The sequence below is a fragment of the Girardinichthys multiradiatus genome, chromosome 13 (genome assembly GCF_021462225.1).
Source record: "Girardinichthys multiradiatus isolate DD_20200921_A chromosome 13, DD_fGirMul_XY1, whole genome shotgun sequence".
Taxonomy (NCBI): domain Eukaryota; kingdom Metazoa; phylum Chordata; class Actinopteri; order Cyprinodontiformes; family Goodeidae; genus Girardinichthys; species Girardinichthys multiradiatus.
Window position 1 is genome coordinate 43,395,917 of NC_061806.1, and position 24,712 is coordinate 43,420,628.

A 24,712-nucleotide genomic window follows, 5' to 3' on the forward strand; every position below is an offset into this window, starting at 1 on the left:
TGGACACAAATGGGTTTATCAAATGGACAACGTCCCTCAGGATACCCTCACCTTAGTTATAGGAGGACAACAAAGTCCATGTTCTGCAGTGACTATCTCAAAGTCCTGGTCTCTGTCCAGAGAACATTTGTGGACAGAACTGAAAAGCTGTGTGTGAGCAAGATGACGTACAAACCCGACCCAGTTACACCGGTTCTGTCAGGAAGAACGGGCCAAAATTCCAGCCGATTATTGTGAGAAGCTTGTGGAAGAAATTCCAGATTGTTTGACCAAAGTTTCTACGTCCCTGAAACTACTCAGGTTCTGACACGTTCCTCATGTCCAATTCAAGCTGCTTCAGTCAATATTTCATTAAAGCTATGAGTCAGAAGGTTGCTAGGCTACAAGGTCAGTGATTTTTTAGTTTTTCTTTCTAAACAAAATGAATTTAAACTGAGGATGAGTACAGTTGTGTAGAGGCAGAGGGAGCTTTTCTAAAACATCTTCATTAAAGGTTAAATAACTTTACTTCTGATCATCAGATCAGGAGCAAATAAATCCATAGATTCAGACCATCACTGGTCCTGCTTCTGCTGCCTCAGCATCATCTCACCCAACGCGTTAAACGTGGCAATGTGCTCCCACATGTCACCGGGTCGGTCGGGGCGAGGCTGCCAGACCAGAGCGTCCACATCGTGTCGAAGACACAGACACGGCATCTTAGATGGGTCCACGTCAATGGTGAACAGGTACTGATGGCTGCCGAGGTTCACCTGGAGAAACACAGACAGAGAGGGGAATCGATAACTACCTTTCAACTTCGATCTGCTCCCAACCAGCACCAGAACTCTGAGGTAACACAAAACAAAAAAATAAATCGCCCTGATTGGTCTTTGGTGGAAAAGAGAAAAGTAGCAGATGTTGGACCTGCTGGTCATTACTGCATCCCTCTCTGAAAGTCCCAGTTACAGTCGCTGTTCATGACCAGAACCAGGAAGATGTAAAAAAGAAATGGAAAACAACGGTTCTGAGGGATTGCAGAAAAGCCAAAGATCATCTCCAGGGGGATTAAAGGTCTACAGCTACCTGTGAGGACTGGATCAATTAGAAGAAAGTTCCACTGTTGAAAAAATGAGATGTACTGAAGAGGCTACAGTTTTCAACAACATTTTATGAAACATTTTTCTTTTGGGTCCAGGGTTCTACACACAGTTTGTCAGATGAGGGATCATAGAACAGTTTGAACTTCCAAACGCTTGGAAGAGTTCATGTTGCTGAAGAGGAAATGCACAAGAAAGAGTTCAGTGATTCACAAGAAAGAGTTCAGTGATTCACAGAAAAGAGTTCAGTGATTCAGAGGAAAGAGTTCAGTGATTCATATGAAAGAGTTCAGTGATTCACAGGAAAGAGTTCAGTGATTCAGAAAGAGTTCAGTGATTCAGAGGAAAGAGTTCAGTGATTCACAGAAAAGAGTTCAGTGATTCACAGAAAAGAGTTCAGTGATTCATATGAAAGAGTTCAGTGATTCACAGGAAAGAGTTCAGTGATTCACAGGAAAGAGTTCAGTGATTCACAGAAAAGAGTTCAGTGATTCATATGAAAGAGTTCAGTGATTCACAGGAAAGAGTTCAGTGATTCACAGGAAAGAGTTCAGTGATTCACAGGAAAGAGTTCAGTGATTCAGAGGAAAGAGTTCAGTGATTCACAGAAAAGAGTTCAGTGATTCACAGAAAAGAGTTCAGTGATTCATATGAAAGAGTTCAGTGATTCACAAGAAAGAGTTCAGTGATTCACAGGAAAGAGTTCAGTGATTCACAGGAAAGAGTTCAGTGATTCACAAGAAAGAGTTCAGTGATTCACAGAAAAGAGTTCAGTGATTCACAGAAAAGAGTTCAGTGATTCATATGAAAGAGTTCAGTGATTCACAGGAAAGAGTTCAGTGATTCATATGAAAGAGTTCAGTGATTCACAGGAAAGAGTTCAGTGATTCACAGGAAAGAGTTCAGTGATTCACAGGAAAGAGTTCAGTGATTCACAGGAAAGAGTTCAGTGATTCACAGGAAAGAGTTCAGTGATTCACAGAAAAGAGTTCAGTGATTCACAGGAAAGAGTTCAGTGATTCAGAGGAAAGAGTTCAGTGATTCACAGAAAAGAGTACAGTGATTCATAGGAAAGAGTTCAGTGATTCACAGGAAAGAGTTCAGTGATTCATAGGAAAGAGTTCAGTGATTCACAGGAAAGAGTTCAGTGATTCACAGAAAAGAGTTCAGTGATTCACAGAAAAGAGTTCAGTGATTCATATGAAAGAGTTCAGTGATTCACAGGAAAGAGTTCAGTGATTCATATGAAAGAGTTCAGTGATTCACAGGAAAGAGTTCAGTGATTCACAGGAAAGAGTTCAGTGATTCACAAGAAAGAGTTCAGTGATTCACAGAAAAGAGTTCAGTGATTCAGAGGAAAGAGTTCAGTGATTCATATGAAAGAGTTCAGTGATTCACAAGAAAGAGTTCAGTGATTCAAAGGAAAGAGTTCAGTGATTCACAGAAAAGAGTTCAGTGATTCACAGAAAAGAGTTCAGTGATTCATATGAAAGAGTTCAGTGATTCACAGGAAAGAGTTCAGTGATTCACAGGAAAGAGTTCAGTGATTCACAGAAAAGAGTTCAGTGATTCATATGAAAGAGTTAAGTGATTCACAGAAAAGAGTTCAGTGATTCATATGAAAAAGTTCAGTGATTCACAGGAAAGAGTTCAGTGATTCATATGAAAGAGTTCACTGATTCACAGGAAAGAGTTCAGTGATTCACAGGAAAGAGTTCAGTGATTCACAAGAAAGAGTTCAGTGATTCACAGGAAAGAGTTCAGTGATTCACAGGAAAGAGTTCAGTGATTCACAAGAAAGAGTTCAGTGATTCAGAGGAAAGAGTTCAGTGATTCACAGAAAAGAGTTCAGTGATTCACAGAAAAGAGTTCAGTGATTCATATGAAAGAGTTCAGTGATTCACAGGAAAGAGTTCAGTGATTCACAGAAAAGAGTTCAGTGATTCACAGGAAAGAGTTCAGTGATTCACAGGAAAGAGTTCAGTGATTCACAAGAACGAGTTCAGTGATTCATAGGAAAGAGTTCAGTGATTCAGAGGAAAGAGTTCAGTGATTCAGAGGAAAGAGTTCAGTGATTCACAGAAAAGAGTTCAGTGATTCATATGAAAGAGTTCAGTGATTCACAGGAAAGAGTTCAGTGATTCATATGAAAGAGTTCAGTGATTCACAGGAAAGAGTTCAGTGATTCACAGGAAAGAGTTCTGTGATTCACAGGAAAGAGTTCAGTGATTCATAGGAAAGAGTTCAGTGATTCACAGGAAAGAGTTCAGTGATTCACAGGAAAGAGTTCAGTGATTCACAGAAAAGAGTTCAGTGATTCATATGAAAGAGTTCAGTGATTCACAGGAAAGAGTTCAGTGATTCACAGGAAAGAGTTCAGTGATTCACAAGAACGAGTTCAGTGATTCATAGGAAAGAGTTCAGTGATTCACAGAAAAGAGTTCAGTGATTCATAGGAAAGAGTTCAGTGATTCACAGGAAAGAGTTCAGTGATTCATAGGAAAGAGTTCAGTGATTCACAGGAAAGAGTTCAGTGATTCACAGGAAAGAGTTCAGTGATTCATAGGAAAGAGTTCAGTGATTCACAGGAAAGAGTTCAGTGATTCACAGGAAAGAGTTCAGTGATTCACAGGAAAGAGTTCAGTGATTCACAAGAACGAGTTCAGTGATTCATAGGAAAGAGTTCAGTGATTCACAGAAAAGAGTTCAGTGATTCATAGGAAAGAGTTCAGTGATTCACAGGAAAGAGTTCAGTGATTCATAGGAAAGAGTTCAGTGATTCACAGGAAAGAGTTCAGTGATTCACAGGAAAGAGTTCAGTGATTCATAGGAAAGAGTTCAGTGATTCACAGGAAAGAGTTCAGTGATTCACAGGAAAGAGTTCAGTGATTCACAGGAAAGAGTTCAGTGATTCACAGGAAAGAGTTCAGTGATTTTAGTGGAACAGGAACGACCTGCATCTCTCAGGTCAATCAGGAACACAGAGAGCAGAAGATGCTGCAAAGCATCGTGGGCTCCTTTTATTTCTATTCTGGGAATTAATAGTGATACCCGTTAACAACTCACAGATCAATATGGACCAGTTCTGTTCAGAACCAATCAGGCTGCCTGAGACAGATGGCAAACCTGAAGGTGACTGACGTCCGAGACGTCTCCTGTTTGTCACGTCAGCTCAAGCGTTATCTGACATTTTATGGTCCACATGTTTACTTTGTACAAATTTCCATCCTGATTCCTGGAATGATGACGAGCAGATTCAGCGTGAGGAAGAAAACCTACAAACATGAGGAAACTGATGGTATCTTCACTCAGCTGATGTGCTGCGGCAGACAGAACCTTCGTCATACAGATATTACTCAGAAATCATATAAGGTGTTCCTCGTAATATGAAGCACAGGTGTGGAGTGGAGATCCGAATATTTTGTGTCAGGATATTTCAGATTCGTTCTGTAAATGGTTGAGCTGACCAGATATTAGCAGAAATATCAGCAACGCTCGTCTTTAATTGATTTCATTTTCAGACCAAAATCTTTTCTGGTCATAAAAAAATTATTTTAAATAAATGAATTTAATTCAGTTCATAAAGACTGAAATATGCAGCTGAAAGGTTTTCTATCAAGAAATTCATCAGATTTCTGCTCAGACTAAATATTCCCAGACTTGATCCCAGTTTGTTGGCTTCTGGTTCTCCACCTGCTTTTTCAGAACCGACCACAGGTTCTCAACAGGTTCTCAGTGGGGTTCAGATCCAAAGTGTCAGCACTCTGATCTTTGTGGGAATTGGTTCTAACCTTAGCCCTGTGAGGTGGTACTTTTTCATGTTGGGAAAGCCACAGAACATCTCCAAACTGTTCCTGGACTGATCCCACTCTTCATCAGTGTCAGTTTTCTAAGGGAGGAATGGGAAGAGGCAAGGAGAACCCCCCTTATGATGGGATGAAGAGGTTTCACTGTTGACTCATCAGATTTTCTTCTCCAGATATCCCAAACCTTCTGGCGGAGGATTCTAAAGGTTCCTGGAAATAACTTTGCTTCAGCCTCCCGCTCTCCAACATTGTTCTCCTACAGATCTTCAGCCTGCCATTGGTGGTTTTCCTGGATGGAAGTCGGTTCTTTGCTGACCATCTAGCCCAAATGTCTTCACCTCACTGTGTGTGTGTAGATGTCCTCACACTCTTCTCCTGCTACTGCCGAGCAAGCTCTGCAACATGTTGGTGGCAACATTTTTCTACTGAAACGGTTCTGGATGTTGTTGAACATCCTGAAGTTTCTTATCTGCACTTAAACCCATTAGATAAAAGGTTTGGGCTGGCTTCAGAACCTCAAATGTATCTCCAGGCCTGACTCAGTCTTAAAGCTATCTGCTATTATTGTTTCAGCGTCCGACCAAAGGATGAATCTGAGGGACAGGGAGGATCTTCACGACTTGAGGAGGGGGTTTCATGTGGACCAGCCTCTGATAGTCTTATCCTTTTCTTCATATTTCATATTCAGATTTAGCAGAAACATGTCGGCGTGTTTCCTTCCAGATGGTCAATATTATGATTAGACTGTTTAACATTTTTCTTTGTGGCTGACGGCATCCCAGAATTCATGGTGGTTTGTTTGAGCGCCGCAGTTTGTGACATTAACCATAAAAGTCCATGTTTCCCACCAACTGACCTCCCTCTGAAGCTTGACGTAAGTCCGTGTCTGCTGGTGCGACTCCGTTTCTTTGGAAAAACATCAGAGCGTTCCTGCTGATTCCTCTTGACCAGGTCTCCTTTTAAATTACAATTGGCTTAATCAACCCAGCTGCATAAATACAGGTTAAAATAAAATAAAATAAAATAAGCCAAAATAAATTTGTTGGAAATCATTTTCCCAGAAACACTTTAGGGCAGATTTTTCTTCTACTTTCCCATTGGCATCCAAACACGCCGTCATTGCAATAAAATCTGCATCATTAGGAAGGAAAGGAGGAATCGGGATCTTTTTATATCAGTATTTCATCTAAAAGCTTTTCCATAAGACTCCTACATGATTCCTGGTACTTCTTGTTAGATTTGACTTAAAACTCTTAGGTCAACAAATATTCCACAGTAAGAAACACAGGGGAGGAAACGGTGAGAGGTTAGATTTAACATTTCTTCTAAAATGTAGGAAGATTTAACCTCCAGCAGCAGCCTGTGTTACCTGCAGCACCTGAACAAGACACGAATGAAACCTAGAAAAGATCTGGTTTAATTCATCATGAATGTTTACAGTAAAACTAATTCTTTCTGAAATAAGGAACATCAGGCCAAGTAGCTTCGAGATCTTACTCTGTCCTGTAAATAGTTTCTGGTTCCATCGTTCTCAGTTGGAAACGGGTCAGGACTGCAGCCGTACCCTCCTCTTCCTCAGGTAAAAAATGATGGATTTCTGTGGAGAAGATGTGGTCCTGAAGGCAGCAGATGTAAAATCTCTGCTGGACCTTTCTGCATCAATGCTGCTATCAGAGAAGAGGAAATGATCCAGGTCCATACCATGATGAAACCTCCTACCAACACAGAGCCTGGCTGAAGGCTGGAAGATCCTTTCCAACAAACATCTGAAGAACTGATCCATCTGATCCGTGTTCCCACTGTGTGATGGTCCATCCCAGAGAAGCTAACGCCTCCTCTGAGGTTAACATCAGGCTTCTTCTCTGCTCAGTAAAGTCTACGAATGTAACTCTGGATTGTAGAGCTGGACAAAGGTTCTCCAAAGTAACCCCTGCTCCATGAGGTTCCATCAGCTGGTAATGGATGATGGTTCTGGATGCAGAACCGTTTGAAGGATCAGAGATCACAGCTGTCCAGTGTCGGCTGCTCCCTGAAGTCTTCCTGATTCCTTGATGGTTTCATGATGTTCTGCTCTGCAGAGGGAGGAATATGAAGATCCTTCCAACTGTTTCTGAGGGAACTTAAATTCTCCTGATCCTTTCTGTCCAAAAAGAAAAAGAAGAACCGGCCCAAAGCCTTTGCCATTTCTTTGAAGACAGATTACAAACAAGCTAATTCTGAAAAACAAACAGAACCAAATCATAACCCTGATGTTAAGCACCAGACACCGACCGGGTCTTTTGGTCCAATGACCCTGTACTCGACTGAACCGCTGCTCTGTTATTCATACTTCAGACATCTTTGTTTAAAGTTTATTTAGGAATCAATTGAAACTAAACAGCAGTTTGGTTTGAGGAAAATATGTCCTTTAGATAAATTAAAAAATGAGTCGATATAAATAAGCTGCTGCTGGCTGCCCCGCTCTGAACCCTCCTCCTCCTCTCCTGCTGGAGTATCAGTGTTTAGCTTCTGCTGGACCGGACCTTGTAAAAAGTCCCAGAAGATCTCAGTTATTATTTCATGTAATATAAATAGAGCTGAAGAGAAATAACTGTTAACTGAAGGAAAGTTTAGGGAAAATTAAACAAGCAGATTTTTTGACTCTGAGCTGTTTCAATGTTTATGAAAGCTGATTTGTGATTGGCTGCAGCTCGCCGTGATGTTTATGCTGTTAAAAAAAAACACGAGTGGTGACTGATGCAACAGACGGCCAATCATTTCAGCACAGCACTGTCTCATAGATGATGAAGATTTTCTCTAACAGGATCAGGAAACCGTCGAATCTTCTCTACAAAAACCTGGACCTTCATTGGTTCAGAGTTCTAGATGTTTTCCTGCATTTTTATGACTTTGTGGACATTTAGGTTGTAAGAATTAACTTTGAACCTGGCTGAACCGCAGTCAGAACTTATGTTCTGTGGTTTCCAGCAGAAATAAAACAACACAACTGATCTTCTGAGTCTGACTTCACTGCTTTTGTGGAATTTGGAACCACTGGTCCAGTTTAGTCTGAATTCGGTGTCGGACGGACAGTTGTGATTTTTAATCAGAATGCATTCATCATAAGTCAAAAAGCTAAATAACAACATTTCTAAGCCACATTAATTTAATGTGAAATTGACAGAATTTATTGAGAATCATCAGACTTTTGTTCCTTAGAAAACAAAAGAATGAAAAAAGTCTGGAGAGAAATCTAATATTTTTCCATTCTTAATGTTTCCAAATGTATCCAAGTCTGGAAAATGATAAAAGCATATACCATAATTTTCCAAACTTTTCAAGACCAAGTGGGAACCCAGTCCACAGAACAGATTCTGACCCAAAGAGACTCCTGAAAACATGACATGACAAACATGTTGTTTCTGTAAAAACCTGTGTGCTGAAAGTACAGAGGACTAAAGGAGCTCACAATCACCGAGCGTGCAGAGACGTATCACGAATGCTTCGTTCCTGCAGTAAAAGAAGCTTTTCTCTCTCCACTTAACACATTTACGGCTCTTTAGATGGTGGCAGGAGGTGAGAGGTTGGCTTTACGAAGGCAGAAACAAATGCATGCGTCCACGGAGGACAGATGACACAAACAACGCCTGAAATGCCAAATCGCTCATAATCACCATCATTATGTATTCAGGTTTTCATGGAGCAGAAACCAAATGTTTGTTTCACTGTGAAGGAACCAGTGGGATTGAACAAACGGACCACATTGAGCCTGAGCCTGGAAGTACAAACGTCTCTGCGGAGGATGAAGCGTTTAAAACGGCAGAATCCCAGGGTTTAGCCACAGGAAGATACCAGCAGCTGGCAGAACCACACCGATCCGGGCCAGCTCCTCACCATGTTCACATCTTCACGCACTGAACCCAACCAAACATCATCATTTTCACAGAAAGCTCTCTGCAGTTTAACTCTGGATTTTAACATGAAACAATGTTCCAGATGTAACCTCCTTACAGATCCGGCCTCGGACCCTCAGGTCAGACCTCTGCATGGTGGACACACACATCCACAGGCTCGGACGAACAGTTGTGAAGAATCTCAGTCCACTCTTCTGTCCAACATTACTTCTGCTCATTGAGGTTTCTACAAGCCCAAACAATCACCCCTTTGCCAACGTGCTTAACAGTTGGTAAAGAGGTGTTTGTGCTGACCTGCTGCTTGGGTATTTCTCCAAACATGGTTCTGTCCATCATGGTCAAACATCTCTACTTTGGTCTCATCTGTCCAGGGGACATTGTCTTTCATCCAAAAACAGCTTTGCAACCATCTTGTTTTTAGAGAGAAGAGGCTTCCTCCTTCATCTCTTCCAAGCAGCTGGACTGGTTCAGTGTTTTTCTAACTGCCTTGTCATGACCTTACAGACGGTTTGGAGATGACCTCACAACCCTTCCCAGATTGATGGGCAGCAATGGCCACTTCACTAAGATCTCTGCTCATGTCCATCTTGACATTATGTTACTCACACCAGAATGGTGTAGATCAGCGAACCGACCACTTATGCAGGTTCTAACCCTGATGAGGATCAGCAGCACCTGACTGAGACATTTCCTCTTTATTCTAGAGGAAACATCAAGGATATACTTAGATCCAGCTCAAATTGCATGATGATAGCTTTAATCATAGTAAAGTTCCATGGAAAACACAATCAGTGATGACAAAGCCTTTAAAAACATGAAGTGATTCATAAATGTTGTTGTTCTGTGAAGAAACCTCCCAGATGTTCAGCTACACTTGACTGCAGAAGGTATCAGAGATCTGGCCAGCAGTAATGACTCACAGCCTCCCCCACAAAAAAACACATAGAAAAACATTATTTTTCATTTTCAGCTGGGACCAGAACCGGAGCAAAGCGCGGCGACAATAGAAGTCAAATAATTGGGAGAAGGCTGAATCTGAAAGGTTTTATGAGAAAGATCAGACAGTGGAGCTGCAAATGGACCGGACCGGCCTTCAAACGCAGGAGAGAAAAACAGCAACACTAATCCGGTAGAGCCTTTGGAAAATGAATGGAGGAGCAGCATTTAAGGACACGCATTCACACTGAGTCCTTCATGACAGTTCCTCTACATAATGAAAGGCTTTATTCTGGAGGATTACTCACCGTAAACAGAAGCGCAGAAGGAGAACCAGAACATGGGCCGATGTGCAGAACTGAAAGGAGCTCTTTCAGCCAAAGGTTACAGTAAAACGGGTTCTTCATGATGTCGTTAAGCAGATGAGGAGGTGAAGCACTTCTTAGCATTAATTGTGTTTCTTAATATTCTTCTGTTTCTGTCGTGACCTCTGCTTCGGTGCTGATCCAACAGCATTCAAAAAAGCCCAAAACAAACACATCCAGACATGAGCCTCAAACAGCACCAACACTGGAGCCAACGTCGTTTATGAAGCACAATGATGGGATTTAGAGGAGCAGTAACAAACCCGGTCCTGGTTGAACCTCCATTGCTTTCCATCAGAACCATCATTCCAAGTGTAAACGGGTCACAGGGAGTTGGACTTTATCTGACCCAGTTATACCAGTTTTTCCAAAATCACAGATTAAGTTTTTGGATTTTTTCAGATTTTCCCACAGAACGTTCAGCTTGGAGTGCGATGATGGTTCTGACCCGGTGAAATATTCAGAATCTTTTGGGTTTACCCTCCTTTCATATCCAGATTCTCCATCCAAGCGCAGGTGTTTCTGTCTCCTTCCTCCCACTGCTGTTGGGCTTTTCTGACCAATCAGAGCCCAGAGTACAGAGAGACACGCCCACAATCGCTCCCAGTGGATTTCAGCTCTGAATGGAATGTAGAAACTGGACCTGAAGGTTCTGTTTAACCTGTCAGATCTACAGAACCTACTGCAGACACATGAACACTAACATATGATGCCACCTTAAGATTTGAACCCAAACATTCAAAGCCTCAGAACATCAGACTATTACATCAGATCACTAAACATTTGATTTTTAAGTTTCTGAACATTATGTTCATTTCTATGGACTCAGTACCTGGTCTGGGCTCCATGCATGAATTACTGCATCAATGCAGAGTGGCATGGAGGAGATCAGCCTGTTGTTCTGCTGAGGTGTTCAGGAAGCCCAGGTTGCTTTGATAACTGCCTTCAGGTCATCTGCATTGTTGGTTCTGGTGTCTCTCATCTTCCTGTTGACAGAACTCCATAGATTCTCTATGAAGTCTGGTAAGACCAGTCTGGTGACCAACCAAGTGCCAAGTACAGTAAAACCATGGTCACTGAAACAACCTTTGGTACCTTCAGCAGTGTGGGCCGGTGCCAAGTCCTGCTGGACAATGAAATCAGCATCTCCATGAAGCAGAAGCAAGCATGAAATGTCCTGGTAGGTTGCTGCATTGACTTCAGAAAACCCAGTGGACCAGAACCAGGTAAAACGCTTGTGGCGCATGTGTAGGACTCGTCCATGTGTAGTGGTTCTGGATGCGCTGACTCCAGCCTCAGATGACTCCTTCTGAAGCTGCAAACTGTTGAATGAATTTTGCCCGCTAATCCTCTCAGGCTGCGGTTCTCCTTGTTGAAGGTGCAACATTTTTCTACCACGCTTTTTCCTTCCACTTAACTTTCTATGAATATACTATAATGTTTTCACAATATTTACTGTTTCTGAGACTGTGGAAAATTTGGCTTTTCATTCTCTGTAAGCCATAATCATCAAAATTACAAGAAATAAAGGCTGAAATATTTCCCTCTGTGTGTGATGAATTTATATTAGATGCGTTTTTCTTTCTGAAATGAATGCCAAAAACATTGAACTTTTTCACGATACTTAAATTGTTCCGGCTGTACTTGTTAATCGAAGGACCCAAGGTTTCCCACCAAAAGTCCCACCTTCTTACCACAATGCATCCTGGTTCCTTGTCTGAATCTGCATGGCTAATTAGCATTTGGGTCACGAGGATGAGGAAGAAGGAATTAGCGCCTGCTCTAGTCTGATGCCGCCTTTAAGGAGATTTAAGTACCTTGTTGCTGCCCTGCTCACAGCAGACAGGCCTGAATATAAACCTGATCTTATAAAGTCTGAGCATCAGAGAGGCAGCAAAGGGCTTTAAGGCCAAGACGGATGAGGAGAGGTGGCAGATATTATTACTTTTTATACTATTATATCATTATTATATGAACAATCAATTTCCCTTTGGGATTAATAAAGTATTTTAGAATTTGAATTGAATATAACTGGAAAGTTCACGTCTGGGAATTATTTGGGAATCGGTGGTCATAAAGGTGAAGGGAAACTGCGTTACTCACCACTTGAGTCGGTCTGAGTGATTCTTCATCAAAGTGTGTAAGACTGAAGCTGTCTTCTGGAAACCCATCACAGTCCTCCAGTTCCTGAGAGTTGCAGGGGGGCTTGTCCCTGTCAGGGTTTCCATTCTGGACATAAAGGAGGAGCAGAGAATCACCAGAGAGGCTGCGGGTGCACTTGTTTAGCATTTATTTACATCTCAAAGGGCTGATTTGCACAAAAGGCCTGGAGTGGGCCTGGATGGTGTGAATGAAGGAGGAAGGTAGACGAAGAGGAAATTAAAAGGTCTGGGTAACTCCTGCTTGTTGTTGCCATGAGGAAGAGGAGTCAGAGTCATGATGGGAGAAAAACAACTCCCAGGTTACTGCTTATGAATTATCAGCTACTTAGGAGGGATGTGAGCCTGGACTTCCACAACATTACTATGATGACAGCATGGTTTGCCTTAATGTGGGCAACAGCACAGGAGAACCATGCTACTCATTATTAATCCAAGGTCTATATTAGCTGCTGATATGTTTTATCTCTGTCTGTCTGAGAGCAGAAGCTCTTTCTAACGGCTTCAACCTCCCGTTAGCAAAATATGGGCCTAAAAGCATCGAGTGCATTCACTAATTCAGTCAAACTGTTCTTTACTTTCCTTTATCATGCCACAGCAACTCTTTTCATCATGCAAAGCACTTTGAATTGTCTTGCTGCTGAAATGTGCTTCATAATGCACATGTTTTCAGTACATCCCAGCTCTAGAGAGATGGGGTCATAGATAAAATTGTCCCTCGCATTTCAGGCTGGACTCATGGGTGTGAAGCGCAGGCGCAGCCTCACCAGGTCTTCAGAGGTGAGGTGGGTCAGTCTCTCATGGATGAGGGCCGTCTGCTCGTCGCTCATCACAAACTGCCCTCTCCTGTTTCCCAACACCAGCTCCGGCCACATGGGTCCCTCACTGAGCTTCTGCAGAGTTACCTCCAAACTGGGTGGACAGTCACACAAAATATATCACCAATCAAAACAATCAAAAGATTTTCATTAACCAGAATCTGCAATGAACAGCACAGCATAAAAGTTCTGATCCATCGGTCGCCGCTTCCAAGCTGTTCAAAACAGGGTCCTGTTAAAATCTGGTTAGGTGAAGATCCTCCGAATGCAAAAACAGGTCCACAGCCAGGACGGTCTTCGGCGTTGCGCACAGAACGAGTGAGATCATGTTTGTTTATCATTTTAGTGGGGGGGGGGGTCTAGATCTACCAAGACGTCCTCACAGCGGACTGCGTGTGGTTAAAATGATTTACAGACGATGGCACATGCAGAGAGCTCTCCACAGAAAACTCCCTGCCCTGCATCCTTTCATGACGCTGAAGAACAAGCTGCTGTGAGGCTAAAACTGATGGTGGAGGCTAAGAAACCTCTCATATACAGCAGACAGGGAAATTCTGCAGGTTCTGTAAAAGGTCACAGAAACAAGCTGGAGGAGAAGTGGCAGTAGTGTTCTGGTAGAATGGTGTGATCTTTCTGCACCTACGTAGCTGGGGTGCAACCTGGGGCACAAGTGAGCGGCTCCTGATGTGAAGGTGCTGCTGAAGTGTTCGGTGAGTTTTAAGAGTGAGTGTTGTGACTGTCCTTACACCGAAGATGCTGATCCAGCCTTGCTCTGATAGCTGGTGTAGCTCATGGAGGTAGGGTTTACCTTGCTTCACATGGATAAAATGGTTTAATTGCAATCAGCCCTAAGACAATCTAAAGACACAAATAATGAGACAAAAGGAATTGTTCTGAAGATGTTCTTGGTCCTAGAAACAGAATAAGACTGAGTCTGCATATTAATGATGAGCCAATCTAAACATGACAGAAGAGCTTTATTATTCGCTGCGTTGAACTAAATGATGGTGATGAGGTTGAGTCTTCGTGGATTCTGTGAAAAATCTGAATAAATCAACATCAGATTAGAATAACATTATCTCCCTGCCTGGAGCGATCTAGGCTGTTGTCTCTGAACTGAGGCTCTGCAGCAGGTTGTCTTCTACAGGAGAGCCTAATGAAGCATCCTGGTGCTTCATCATGCTTCCTGCTGCAGAGTGTTCCTCACTGCACTTTCATCAGGCAATTGACTTTCTGTAAAAACATCTGGATTGACCATTTGGCTTTATTTTGGAAGAAGTCTGGACATTTTTCCTGTATTTAATGAAATCATTATGAGCAGTAGGTTGTGGATCTCCCCATTTCCACCACAAATAATCCTTGCAATTGAGCAACTTTGAAAAAAGAAAAACCACCTTTTACTCCATCTGGCACCAGAAACATCCAAATTTATTTAAATTATTCACTACTGAGCGCAGTAGCAAAATGGGACAGGCTGGAGACGTAATGTGGAAACATTCATCAGGGTTCCTGCTACATCCATGCAAATAAACTATGGTTTCTATGGTTTCTATCTATACGATTTTATTGATTCATTAAGGCTCAGCAGCTGAACATTTCTGCACACTGGAGCAAACTGACACACGATTCCAGGGAGATGAATGCACTCTTGGATTTTCAAGGACATAAAACCTAAATATTTCCGATACCTTTAGTTCTGTAAGCTGTCACCAGTGCTACAACGGCTCCTCTATTCACTGCAAAATGGGTCCAAACATACTGTAGAACCATCAGAGATTTGAACCAGCAAGCTGCACTAAAAATGTGACTAAAAGCCCAGTTTAACCCGAGCAACAGAAACACAAACAGACCCAGAACAGAACCAAAAGAAACAATGTCTCCTCTGTTAGACCTGGTGGTATAATAATGTCTAATATGATTCAGAACAAACCGGACCCAACAGGTGTGAGATCCGGATGTGTTCAGCATCCAAACAGCTGAAACTAAGACGAGGAAAAGAGATGAAGTCCAACTGCATCTAAAAACGGCCCATTTTATCCTTCTTTCCTTCCTGGACCCAGATGGACAAACAGAACCTCCCTCCTCCTCATACAAACAGCATTACAATTATCAAGGATAATAAGGAAAGGATTCAACAGAATACATAACATGTTTTTCACAGAATGGACCGGAGGATTCCTATTAAAAGGAGCGGGAAGCAGAGAGTGTTAAAGGTCTCAGAGTGGAGGATATGACTCAACTCATAATGACGACTGAATCAATAGATCCAGAGCTTATAAAAACTATTCAGCCTAAACAGGACAGATGGGCTTTTAATGGCAACACACCCTGAACGTCCGCATCAGATTAGCTCAAAGAATTAGTGAAAAGGGCTGAAAACTGGTGAAACACATTAAAAACAGCACTGAAAACTGGTCAGGGCGCTTCTGGAGACTTCTGTTAGAACCACACGGACTGATTCCCAAGATCCAGGATGGAAACAAATAAGAAATATAATAATAATTATAGTTTAGTTGAATAGCACCTTTTTAAATAATGGTTACAAAGTGCTTTACATTCCATAAATCTATTAAAACAATATACAATAAACTATGTAACAAACAAATAAGTTAAATATTAAATAAACGATAAATTTAACAATTAAAAGCCATATTAGAAAAGTAAAGAGCAGTCCACAAATTGGGAGCCCTGACAAGGAGAGCCCTCCACCTTCGGTCTCCAGTTGAGTTCTGAGAGTGGAACGTCAAAGACGGCGAGAAGCTCAGAAATATGTGAGTAAGGACGACCATTCAGGAACTTTTTCATTTTAATGTGATGTTCCAATATTTATGGGTTCTAGTGACAACTCGAGCTGCCTGGTTTGTGTTAGTGGAAGACGATGAGGCAGTAATAAATGAAAGTAAATGAAGAGAGTTTCTGCATCAGAGAATGAAGTTAATGATCTGATTTTGGAAACATTCCTAATGTGAAAAATGGTTGTTATGGTGATGTTCTAAAAATGTTTAGAAAAATTATCTGAAAAAGATCTGAATCAAAGATCTCCAAATTCCTGGCTTCATGAGTGCAGTTAAAGGCAAGAACGACAAGAGGCTGAGCAACTGGATTTGACTTCAGGTCTAAACACCATCATCTCCGTTTCATCATTACTGAGAAAAGAAAATACTAGACATCCAAGATATAATGTCTGAAAGACAGAGAATAAGATTTCTGATGGGGTTATGGTCAAATAAATCTGGGAGTCATCTGCATGGAAATAAAGAGACGTTGAAACTGCGGCTAACCTGACAGAGTGGTAGCATGTAAATTAAAAATAGTAATGGACCAAGGATGGACCCTTGGGGAACGCCACATATAAGACAAGCATAACTAGAGGAATTATTGCCAGAAGATACAGAAAATGTCATGTAGATAAGACTTGATCCAATTCAGAGCTCTTACACATAACCAATAATTAGGTCGGCTTAAAAGAATATAATGATCAACTGTATCAAATGCAACAGAGTGATCCAGCAACACTAAAACAGTCAGCATCTAGATTCATCCTGATATCATTCAATAAAGCACCCGCTGGACTGTGGTGTTATAAGAACCCAGACTGGAACTTTTCAAAAAGTGAGTTTAGGTTGAAGATGCTGCTGACCTCGACTGAGGACATTATCGGGCGGTGGAAGGAGTACTTCGAGGATCTCCTCAATCCTGCCATCACGCATTCCCTGGTGGAAACAGAGGCTGGGGACTCGGGGTTGGACTCTTTCATCACCTAGGCTTCAACCGAGGTCGTTAAAAAGCTCCGCGGTAGCAAGGCTTCGGGGGTGGATGAGATCCGCCCTGAGTACCTCAAGTCTCTGGATGTTGTGGGGCTGTCATGGTTGACATGCCTCTTCAACATTGCGTGGCGGTCGGGGACAGTGCCTCTGGACTGGCGGACTGGGGTGGTGGTCCCCCTTCATAAGAAGGAGGGTGGGTTCCAATTACAGGGGGATCACACTCCTCAGCCTCCCTGGTAAGGCCTACGCCAGGGTATTGGAGAGGAGAGTCCAATCGATAGTCGAACCTCGGCTTCAGGAGGAGCAGTGTGGTTTTCGTCCCGGCCGTGGAACACTGGACCAGCTCTATACCCTCTACAGGGTGCTCAAGGGTTCATGGGAGTTTGCCCAACCGGTCCACATGTGTTTTGTGGACCTGGAGAAAGCATTCGACTGTGTCCCTTGTGATGCCCTGTGGGGGGTGCTCCAGGAGTCGGAATCGGGGGTCCTTTATTAGGGGCCATCCGGTCCCTGTACAAGCGGAGCAGGAGTTTGGTTCGCATTGCCGGCACTAAGTCGGACCTGTTCCCGGTGCATGTTGGACTCCGGCAGGACTGCCCTTTGTCACCGGTCCTGTTCATAACTTTTATGGACAGGATTTCTAGACGCAGCCAAGGGCCGGAGGGGGTCTGGTTTGGGGACCAGAGGATTTTGTCTCTTCTTTTTGCAGATGACGTGGTCCTGCTGGCCCCCTCTAGCCAAGACCTACAGCATGCGCTGGGGCGGTTCGCAGCCGAGTGTGAAGTGGCTGGGATGAAGATCAGCTCCTCCAAGTCGGAGGCCATGGTACTCGACCGGAAAAGGGTGGCTTGTCCTCTTCAGGTTGGAGGGGAGTTCCTGCCTCAAGTGGAGGAGTTTAAGTATCTCGGGGTCTTGTCCACGAGTGATGGAAGAATGGAGCGGGAGATCGACAGACGGATCGGTGCGGCTGCCGCAGTAATGGGGGCGCTGTGCCGGTCCGTTGTGGTGAAGAGAGAGCTGAGCCGAAAAGCAAAGCTCTCAATTTACTGGTCGGTCTACGTTCCTACCTTCACCTATGGCCATGAACTTTGGGTCATGACTGAAAGAACGAGATCCTGGATACAAGCGGCTGAAATGAGCTTCCTCCGTAGGGTGGCCGGGCACTCCCTTAGAGATAGGGTGAGGAGCTCGGCCATCCTGGAGGAGCTCGGAGTAGAGCCGCTGCTCCTCCACATCGAGAGGAGCCAGTTGAGGTGGCTCGGGCATCTATACCGGATGCCTCCTGGACGCCTTCCTCTGGAGGTGTTCCAGGCACGTCCCACCGGGAGGAGGCCCAGGAGTGCCCTGGGAATGCCTTGGGCTCCCCCCGGAGGAGCTGGAGGAGGTGTCTGGAGAGAGGGACGTCTGGGTGTCTCTGCTGAGTCTGCTGCCCCCGCGACCCGGTCCCGGATAAAGCGGAAGACGACGAGTACGAGTACACTCAGCAACTTAAAACCCATTTGGCCAAAATAAAAGCTTTACAGAGTTTTTATCTTTGTCTTATTCGCAAAGTTCTCCTACATCAAGATTTGCTCCCTAAGTATCCTGCTTCTCTCTGCAGTAACACATTGGGATGTTGCAACATGCAAACATGTCAGGGACAACCTGGCCAGAATTAAGCTGTCAGATTCTCAAAGATCAGCGCCGTTTAGGATATGCAGTCAGAGTGAAATTATTAGCACACCTTAAGAGCTGGAGGTAGTTATGATGCTGGAGGAGAAACAGACTTTTTGCACCGCTGGCTTTCCAAAAACAAGGCAGGAATGTAACTGAAGGTCTAATTTGTGATTTCTGCAAACTGCAGTTTAGTTACTAATACAGTGCATAATATGTAATTAATGCTGCTTTATGAGAAAATTTCAGCAGGTGATGGTCATCTTCCAGAGGTCAATGAACAGAACCCAGATTACCCTGTGCTCATCACGCAGCACACTTCAGGCCCACTGAAACATCTCTGCCCCAGGTTAACTTTTTCCACTGAGTTTAAAGCGAACTCTAACTGTGATGCCGCTGCAAAATTGTAACGGCTGGACTCGACAGGAGTACTTACCCCAACATGCATTTAGAGCTATCTGCTTAGAGAATAATGTGCAGACACAGCAAAAGGTGGGAGAAAAGGAGCTCACTGAACAATCTGTGTAAAACCAGCAGAGTTTTTCTGACCATATGGAGCCGGTTCCTCCCCCTTCCCCAGCCTGTTACTGAAAGCTGTCAGTCAGCTGTGTAGGCTAGCTGTCTGAAAATGTTTCTGGATTTGAAAAACAAACAATCATGGTTTTAACCCTAGCTTACCTCTTAGTGGAGGTTCTTCTACTACAAGGTTTCATGCCTGTTTGTAAGATAAACAAGCTACAGAAGGTTCACTACTAACCAGCTAACATGCTAAAATCCCACAGCGTGCTGTAAGAAATGTGAGCTCTGTGGGAAAAATTTACTGAAAGGTCTGCATATTAAAAGGTGTTAGAAAGTACCGGCCAAATGCTGAATTACTGCTGGAAGCAGCTGAGTGCGCTCCAAACGTCACACCTTTTGTTGTTCTTGATGGTCCAGGCGCTGGCCTCGGGGTCCACAGACGCATACAGTTGACCTTCCAGCAGCGGGGCGAAGCCCTGAACTCCGACGCTCATGTGGTCCACCGTCAGCCTGAAGCTCACGTCCTCCTTGGCGGCGCCCTCAGGGAGGCGAACGCAGATGGTGAGGTCTTCTACCGTCTGCTGCCAAAAGTAGAGGGGATCTGAAATCAGAGCGAAACAAATCTGGTCCGACGCCGAGCCAAACAGAACCAGAGGCAAAGGGAATTTCTGATATAACCTACAGATCCGTTGAGACACTGAGGCCAAAAGACCAAAATAGTAAATTAAAAGAAAAAGAAATAAAAAAAGATTTTAAATGGATCCTTCTATTAATAGTATACTAATAATATACCAATAGTAATATTTATTATTATTATTTTAATGCTTTTGGCAGCACTGTTGCCTTGCAGCAAGAAGGTCCTGGGTTCGACTCCCGGCCGGGGGTCTTTCTGCATGGAGTTTGCATGTTCTCCCCGTGTTTGCGTGGGTTCTCTCCGGGTACTCCGGCTTCCTCCCACAGTCCAAAAACATGCCTTTAGGTTAATAGGTCTCTCTAAATTGCTCTTAGGTGTGAATGAGTGTGTGCGTGGTTGTTTGCGATGTACTGCGATGGACTGGCGACCTGTCCAGGGTGACCCCACCTCCCGCCCATAGACTGCTGGAGATAGGCACCAGCTTCACCGCGACCCACTATGGAATAAGCGGTAGAAAATGACTGACTGACTGACTGTTTTTTAATAGAAAAAAAACCCTCAAAAGTACAAATTTAATGTCACACAGAGATATAATCAGCAAGGAGCTGTTACCTCTGGGATTGGACAGATTTATGAACAGATTAGTCCTCCGGGACCAGAACATTTCATTATTGTGTCTGTTCTGGTTCTGTTAGATCTCAGTGCTGCATTTGATCCAGTCGATCATAATATTCTCTTAGAAAGGCTGGAATATGCTGTAGGGATCAGGGGAACAGCACTAGGCTGGTTTAAATCTTATCTGTCTGACAGATTCCAGTTTGTTCATGTAAATGATAAATCATCTTTAAACTCCAGGGTTAATTGTGGAGTACCACAGGGTTCAGTACTTGGGCCAATTCTCTTTACTATATATATGCTTCCAATAGGTCAAATTATCAGGCAGCATGGGATAAATTTTCACTGTTACGCTGATGATACTCAGCTTTACTTATCCATAAATCCTGATGAACCCAACCAGTTAGATAGACTACAAGCATGTCTTGAAGATATAAAAACTTGGATGACTGTAAATTGTTTGCTTCTAAATTCAGACAAGACAGAAGTTGTCATCTTTGGACCGGAGTCTTTAAAAGAGAAACTGCTTAGTCAATTACTTAACCTGGATGGCATTAAATTGACCTCTGATAATAAAGTAAAAAACCTTGGTGTTAACTTTGACTAGGACATGTCATTTAAATCCCATATTAAACAGGTTTCTAGGATTTCCTTCTTTCATCTCCAGAACATTGCCAAAATTAGAAATATCCTGTCCAGGAGTGACGCTGAAAAACTAGTCCATGCATTTGTTACTTCAAGGCTGGACTATTGTAATTCTTTACTATCAGGATGTCCACAAAATGCAGTTAAAAGCCTTCAGCTGATTCAAAATGCTGCAGCAAGAGTTCTGATGAAAATTAAAAAGAGAGATCATATTTCTCCTATTTTAGCTTCCCTTCATTGGCTCCCTGTTAAATCCAGAATAGAATTTAAAATTCTCCTCCTCACATATAAAGCCCTTAATGATCTAGCTCCATCATACATCAGAGATCTGATTGGTCCATATGTTCCTAACAGAGCACTTTGTTCTCAGACTGCAGGTTTACTGGTGGTTCCTAGAGTCTCTAGAAGTAGAATGGGAGGCAGATCCTTTAGTTATCAGGCTCCTCTCCTGTGGAACCAGCTCCCAGTTTTAGTCCGTGAGGCAGACACCCTGTCTACTTTTAAGGCTAGGCTTAAAACTTTCCTTTTTGATAAAGCTTATAGTTAGAGTGGCTTAGGTTATCCTGAGCTATCTGTGTAGTTATGCTGCTATAGGCTTAGGCTGCTGGAGGACATAATGACCACTTTCACTCTCTTCGCTACGTTCTCATACTACTCTCCAATTTTGCATTATTTGCTGTTATTTCAGCTTTTAACTTTGTTCTCTCTTTTCTCTTCCTAGAAGCTACACCTGGGGCATGGTCCAAGCTTCTGCTGGCAACAACTTAATGCCCACCCTCTACCAATGATCCACATTGCCCTGTCTTTCAGTGTTTAACCCTTTCTCTCTCCTAGACATGACTACTGACTGAGCTTCTACTGTAACTAACTCTATGTTCTCTCTTTCAGACTCTAACCTTGAAAACTGGCTCAGAGTTTATCTGTTCTTTCTTTCTAGATGAAACAACTAAAGGAGCTACATCCATTAACATTTACTTTTCCTTCCCATAGAAAGTACTCCTGGATCAGTGCTTCTTTGTTCTTTTTGTGTCTCTGCTCTGTTCTCTCTAACCTCCAGTCGGTCGTGGCAGATGGCCGCTCACACTGAGCCTGGTTCTGGTTCTGCTGGAGGTTTCTTCCTGTTAAAAGGGAGTTTTTCCTCTCCACTGTCGCTACATGCATGCTCAGTATGAGGGATTGCTGCAAAGTCAACACCAGTGACTGTCCACTGTCTCTACATGCTCATCCAGGAGGAGTGAATGCTGCAAGTCACTGACTGGATGCAATCTGCTGGGTTTCCTTAGATAGAAAAACTTTTTATCCAATTTGAATAAATAACTGAATCTGACTGAACTGTTCAATGATTACGATTAATAGGAATGTATGAACCTGACTGTTGTGAAGAACCTTGAGACGACATGTGTTGTGAATTGGTGCTATATAAATAAACTGAATTTAATTATTGATGCATAATTCGGATCTACTGTAGTTCTTCCAGCTGGAGAAAGTTATCTCTGGTCCGTTTTACTGATGGCGTTACAAACCATCTGTTGTGTCACAAGTCCCAGGACTCGGACTCGTGACTCCTGCAGTGACATGCTTCTGTTCATATTCTTGGAGAGCAATCGTTTCTGCCTGTAGGTGAAGACAGTTTTGAATTCTGCATTTTAAACACAGCAATTTCACCTTCTGAAGGATTTCTGCATGGCTGAAATGATGAAAACACTCGATTTCATGAATTGTTCTTAAGTCTGAAGGCTTCCTTCTTGCACTAAATGAGAAAAATTAAAACGAGGACAGAAACACCTCCACTCTGAGATGATCCAGGATTAGGTGGAGAAAACTAAACGGATAATGAGCACTGTTGGCCGATTCATATAAAGATTAGAGTGAACCGGAAGCGTCAGAAACAAAACTCTGTGATTTCTGCCAAGCCTGAGCGCTGAATTACATCCAATACATGAGCCAAGCATCACACATGTTTAATATTTGACAGGGATGGAAGAAACGGAGCCATAATCATGATGAACCAACTGTCAGAACAAAGAAACTAATGAGACGGAGAGCTGCCAAGTCCAACAGGTCAACCCTCTGCTTCTCCTAAAGTCCAGTTTAACATCACCGTTCCACACGGAGAGTTGCTGTCAAATCTGATATGATGAGGAAATATGAATATGAGCCTCTCCACAGTTTGGAATAAGATGTGTCTCAGTGGGTTTTACTGACTTTTTTCAGCTCTTGATGTTTGATGGATTGTTAACATCATAAACATTAAATACCACCATCTGCCTTATCGCAGAATCCATCCTTGATCCAGCAGCTTGTAGAACCTCTTCTTCAGCCATTCTGATGCAGATCTGCTGCTGTGTTTGAGATCAGTGTCCCATTCATAACCCAGATGGACTCACGTTTGATTCTAATAGTAGTAGATGTTTGAAGTGTTTGTGCTGGTTGGAGAAAACAAAGCATGGTTCTGTCCATTATGGTCCAACATCTCTGCTTTGGTCCCATCTGCCCAGAGTGCATCGTTCCAGAAGTCTTGTCCTTCATTCAGATGCAGCTTTGCAGCCTAAGTCCTGCTGCCATCTTGTTTCTAGAGAGAAGAGGCTTTCTTTCTTCTTCAACCCTGTTTTTAACTGTCCTGTCATGACCTTTAACCTTCTAAGTGAGGCCAGTGGAGTCTGAGATGGAGCTCTGGGGTCTTTGATCATTTCTCTGAGCTTCACGCTTTGACCTTGGGCTGCTACCCATCTCTAGCAGTCATTTGGTGACAGGCGGTGTAAACACTGGACAAGCATGCACCCACACATGGCTCTAAGGACATTTTGGATGAACCGAACAGTCATGTTTGTGGACAGTCCACCCAGAGGGAACCCACACACGCACAGGGAGAACATGCAAACTCCATGCAGAAAGACCCCAGATGGGGATTCGAACCCAGGACCTTCTTGCTGCAAGGTAGCAGTGCTACCCACAGCGCCAACGTGCCCACAGCTTTGGAAAAACCTAGAGAAAGGAAAAGTTGTGCCCTAACAAGTAACACCTTCCAATGACTGAGTTGGTGGTGAAATTGACAGAAAACTGACATAAATGTTCCCTGTAGACAACACCCGGACATTGGAGAAAATAGTGATAAACTCGGTCTGGCTACAGGAAATTTCTTCCTAAATTTGCTCGTTAAAATACAATTCGATTGAATCTTGGTTTGCAGTGGACGTCTGGACACTCTGCAACATGATTGGCTGATGGCACCTTTGGCTTTAACAGGAAACTGAATCAGGTAAAGCATCTGAAAGAAATGTGTGTTTCTCCTCCACCAGGCGCCTCATGTGGCCTTTCTACATTTCATCTCTCATCCTGAGATCCAGTCCTGCAGATTACAGATGTTGGCAATTAGAGAAAACTGATTAAAAGCTGCTTCAGATATCCTGCACAGAAGGCTTTATTCTTACTTAATGCAGAGAAATATTCCACAGCCTTGTAGAAAGCAGCCTACAGCGCCACCTGCTGACTATTAATCTCCTCCATAACATCCCTGTCATCTAGAATGCTTTTTAGGAAGAACCCAGAAGTCAAATTTAACTCGGCTTATTTTAGAGCTCATGTGTGAACTCAGGGGAGTTCAGATTTCTTTTCGACATTTTTTAGCACCTGTTAAAAACATGAGAAGCAAGAAATTCTGCAGAAGAAGAGTTGAAGTGTCCCGGGTCTGGTTCCTGAGTGGGGCATCATATATGAAGAGGGACATTTTCACTAAATATGTGTAACTCAGAATGCATATTGGGTGTTTTTCCTCATTCTGTGCAGTCTAGGTTCAGACAGCATCTACAGGCAACACTGAACA

At 43.1% G+C, this 24,712-nt stretch overlaps 1 protein-coding gene across 1 annotated transcript in view; it reads right to left on the reverse strand.

The window, feature by feature from the left end:
* Positions 1-24,712, reverse strand: part of nudcd1 (NudC domain containing 1) — a 35,163-nt gene that overhangs the window by 1,474 nt on the left and 8,977 nt on the right. Inside the window, exons 6-9 of the mRNA XM_047384183.1 lie at positions 19,389-19,596; positions 13,006-13,150; positions 12,183-12,308; positions 593-752 (exon numbers count right to left, since the gene is read on the reverse strand). Of these exons, the coding sequence (XP_047240139.1) occupies positions 593-752; positions 12,183-12,308; positions 13,006-13,150; positions 19,389-19,596 (639 nt within the window). The remainder of the gene's footprint in view (positions 1-592; positions 753-12,182; positions 12,309-13,005; positions 13,151-19,388; positions 19,597-24,712) is intronic.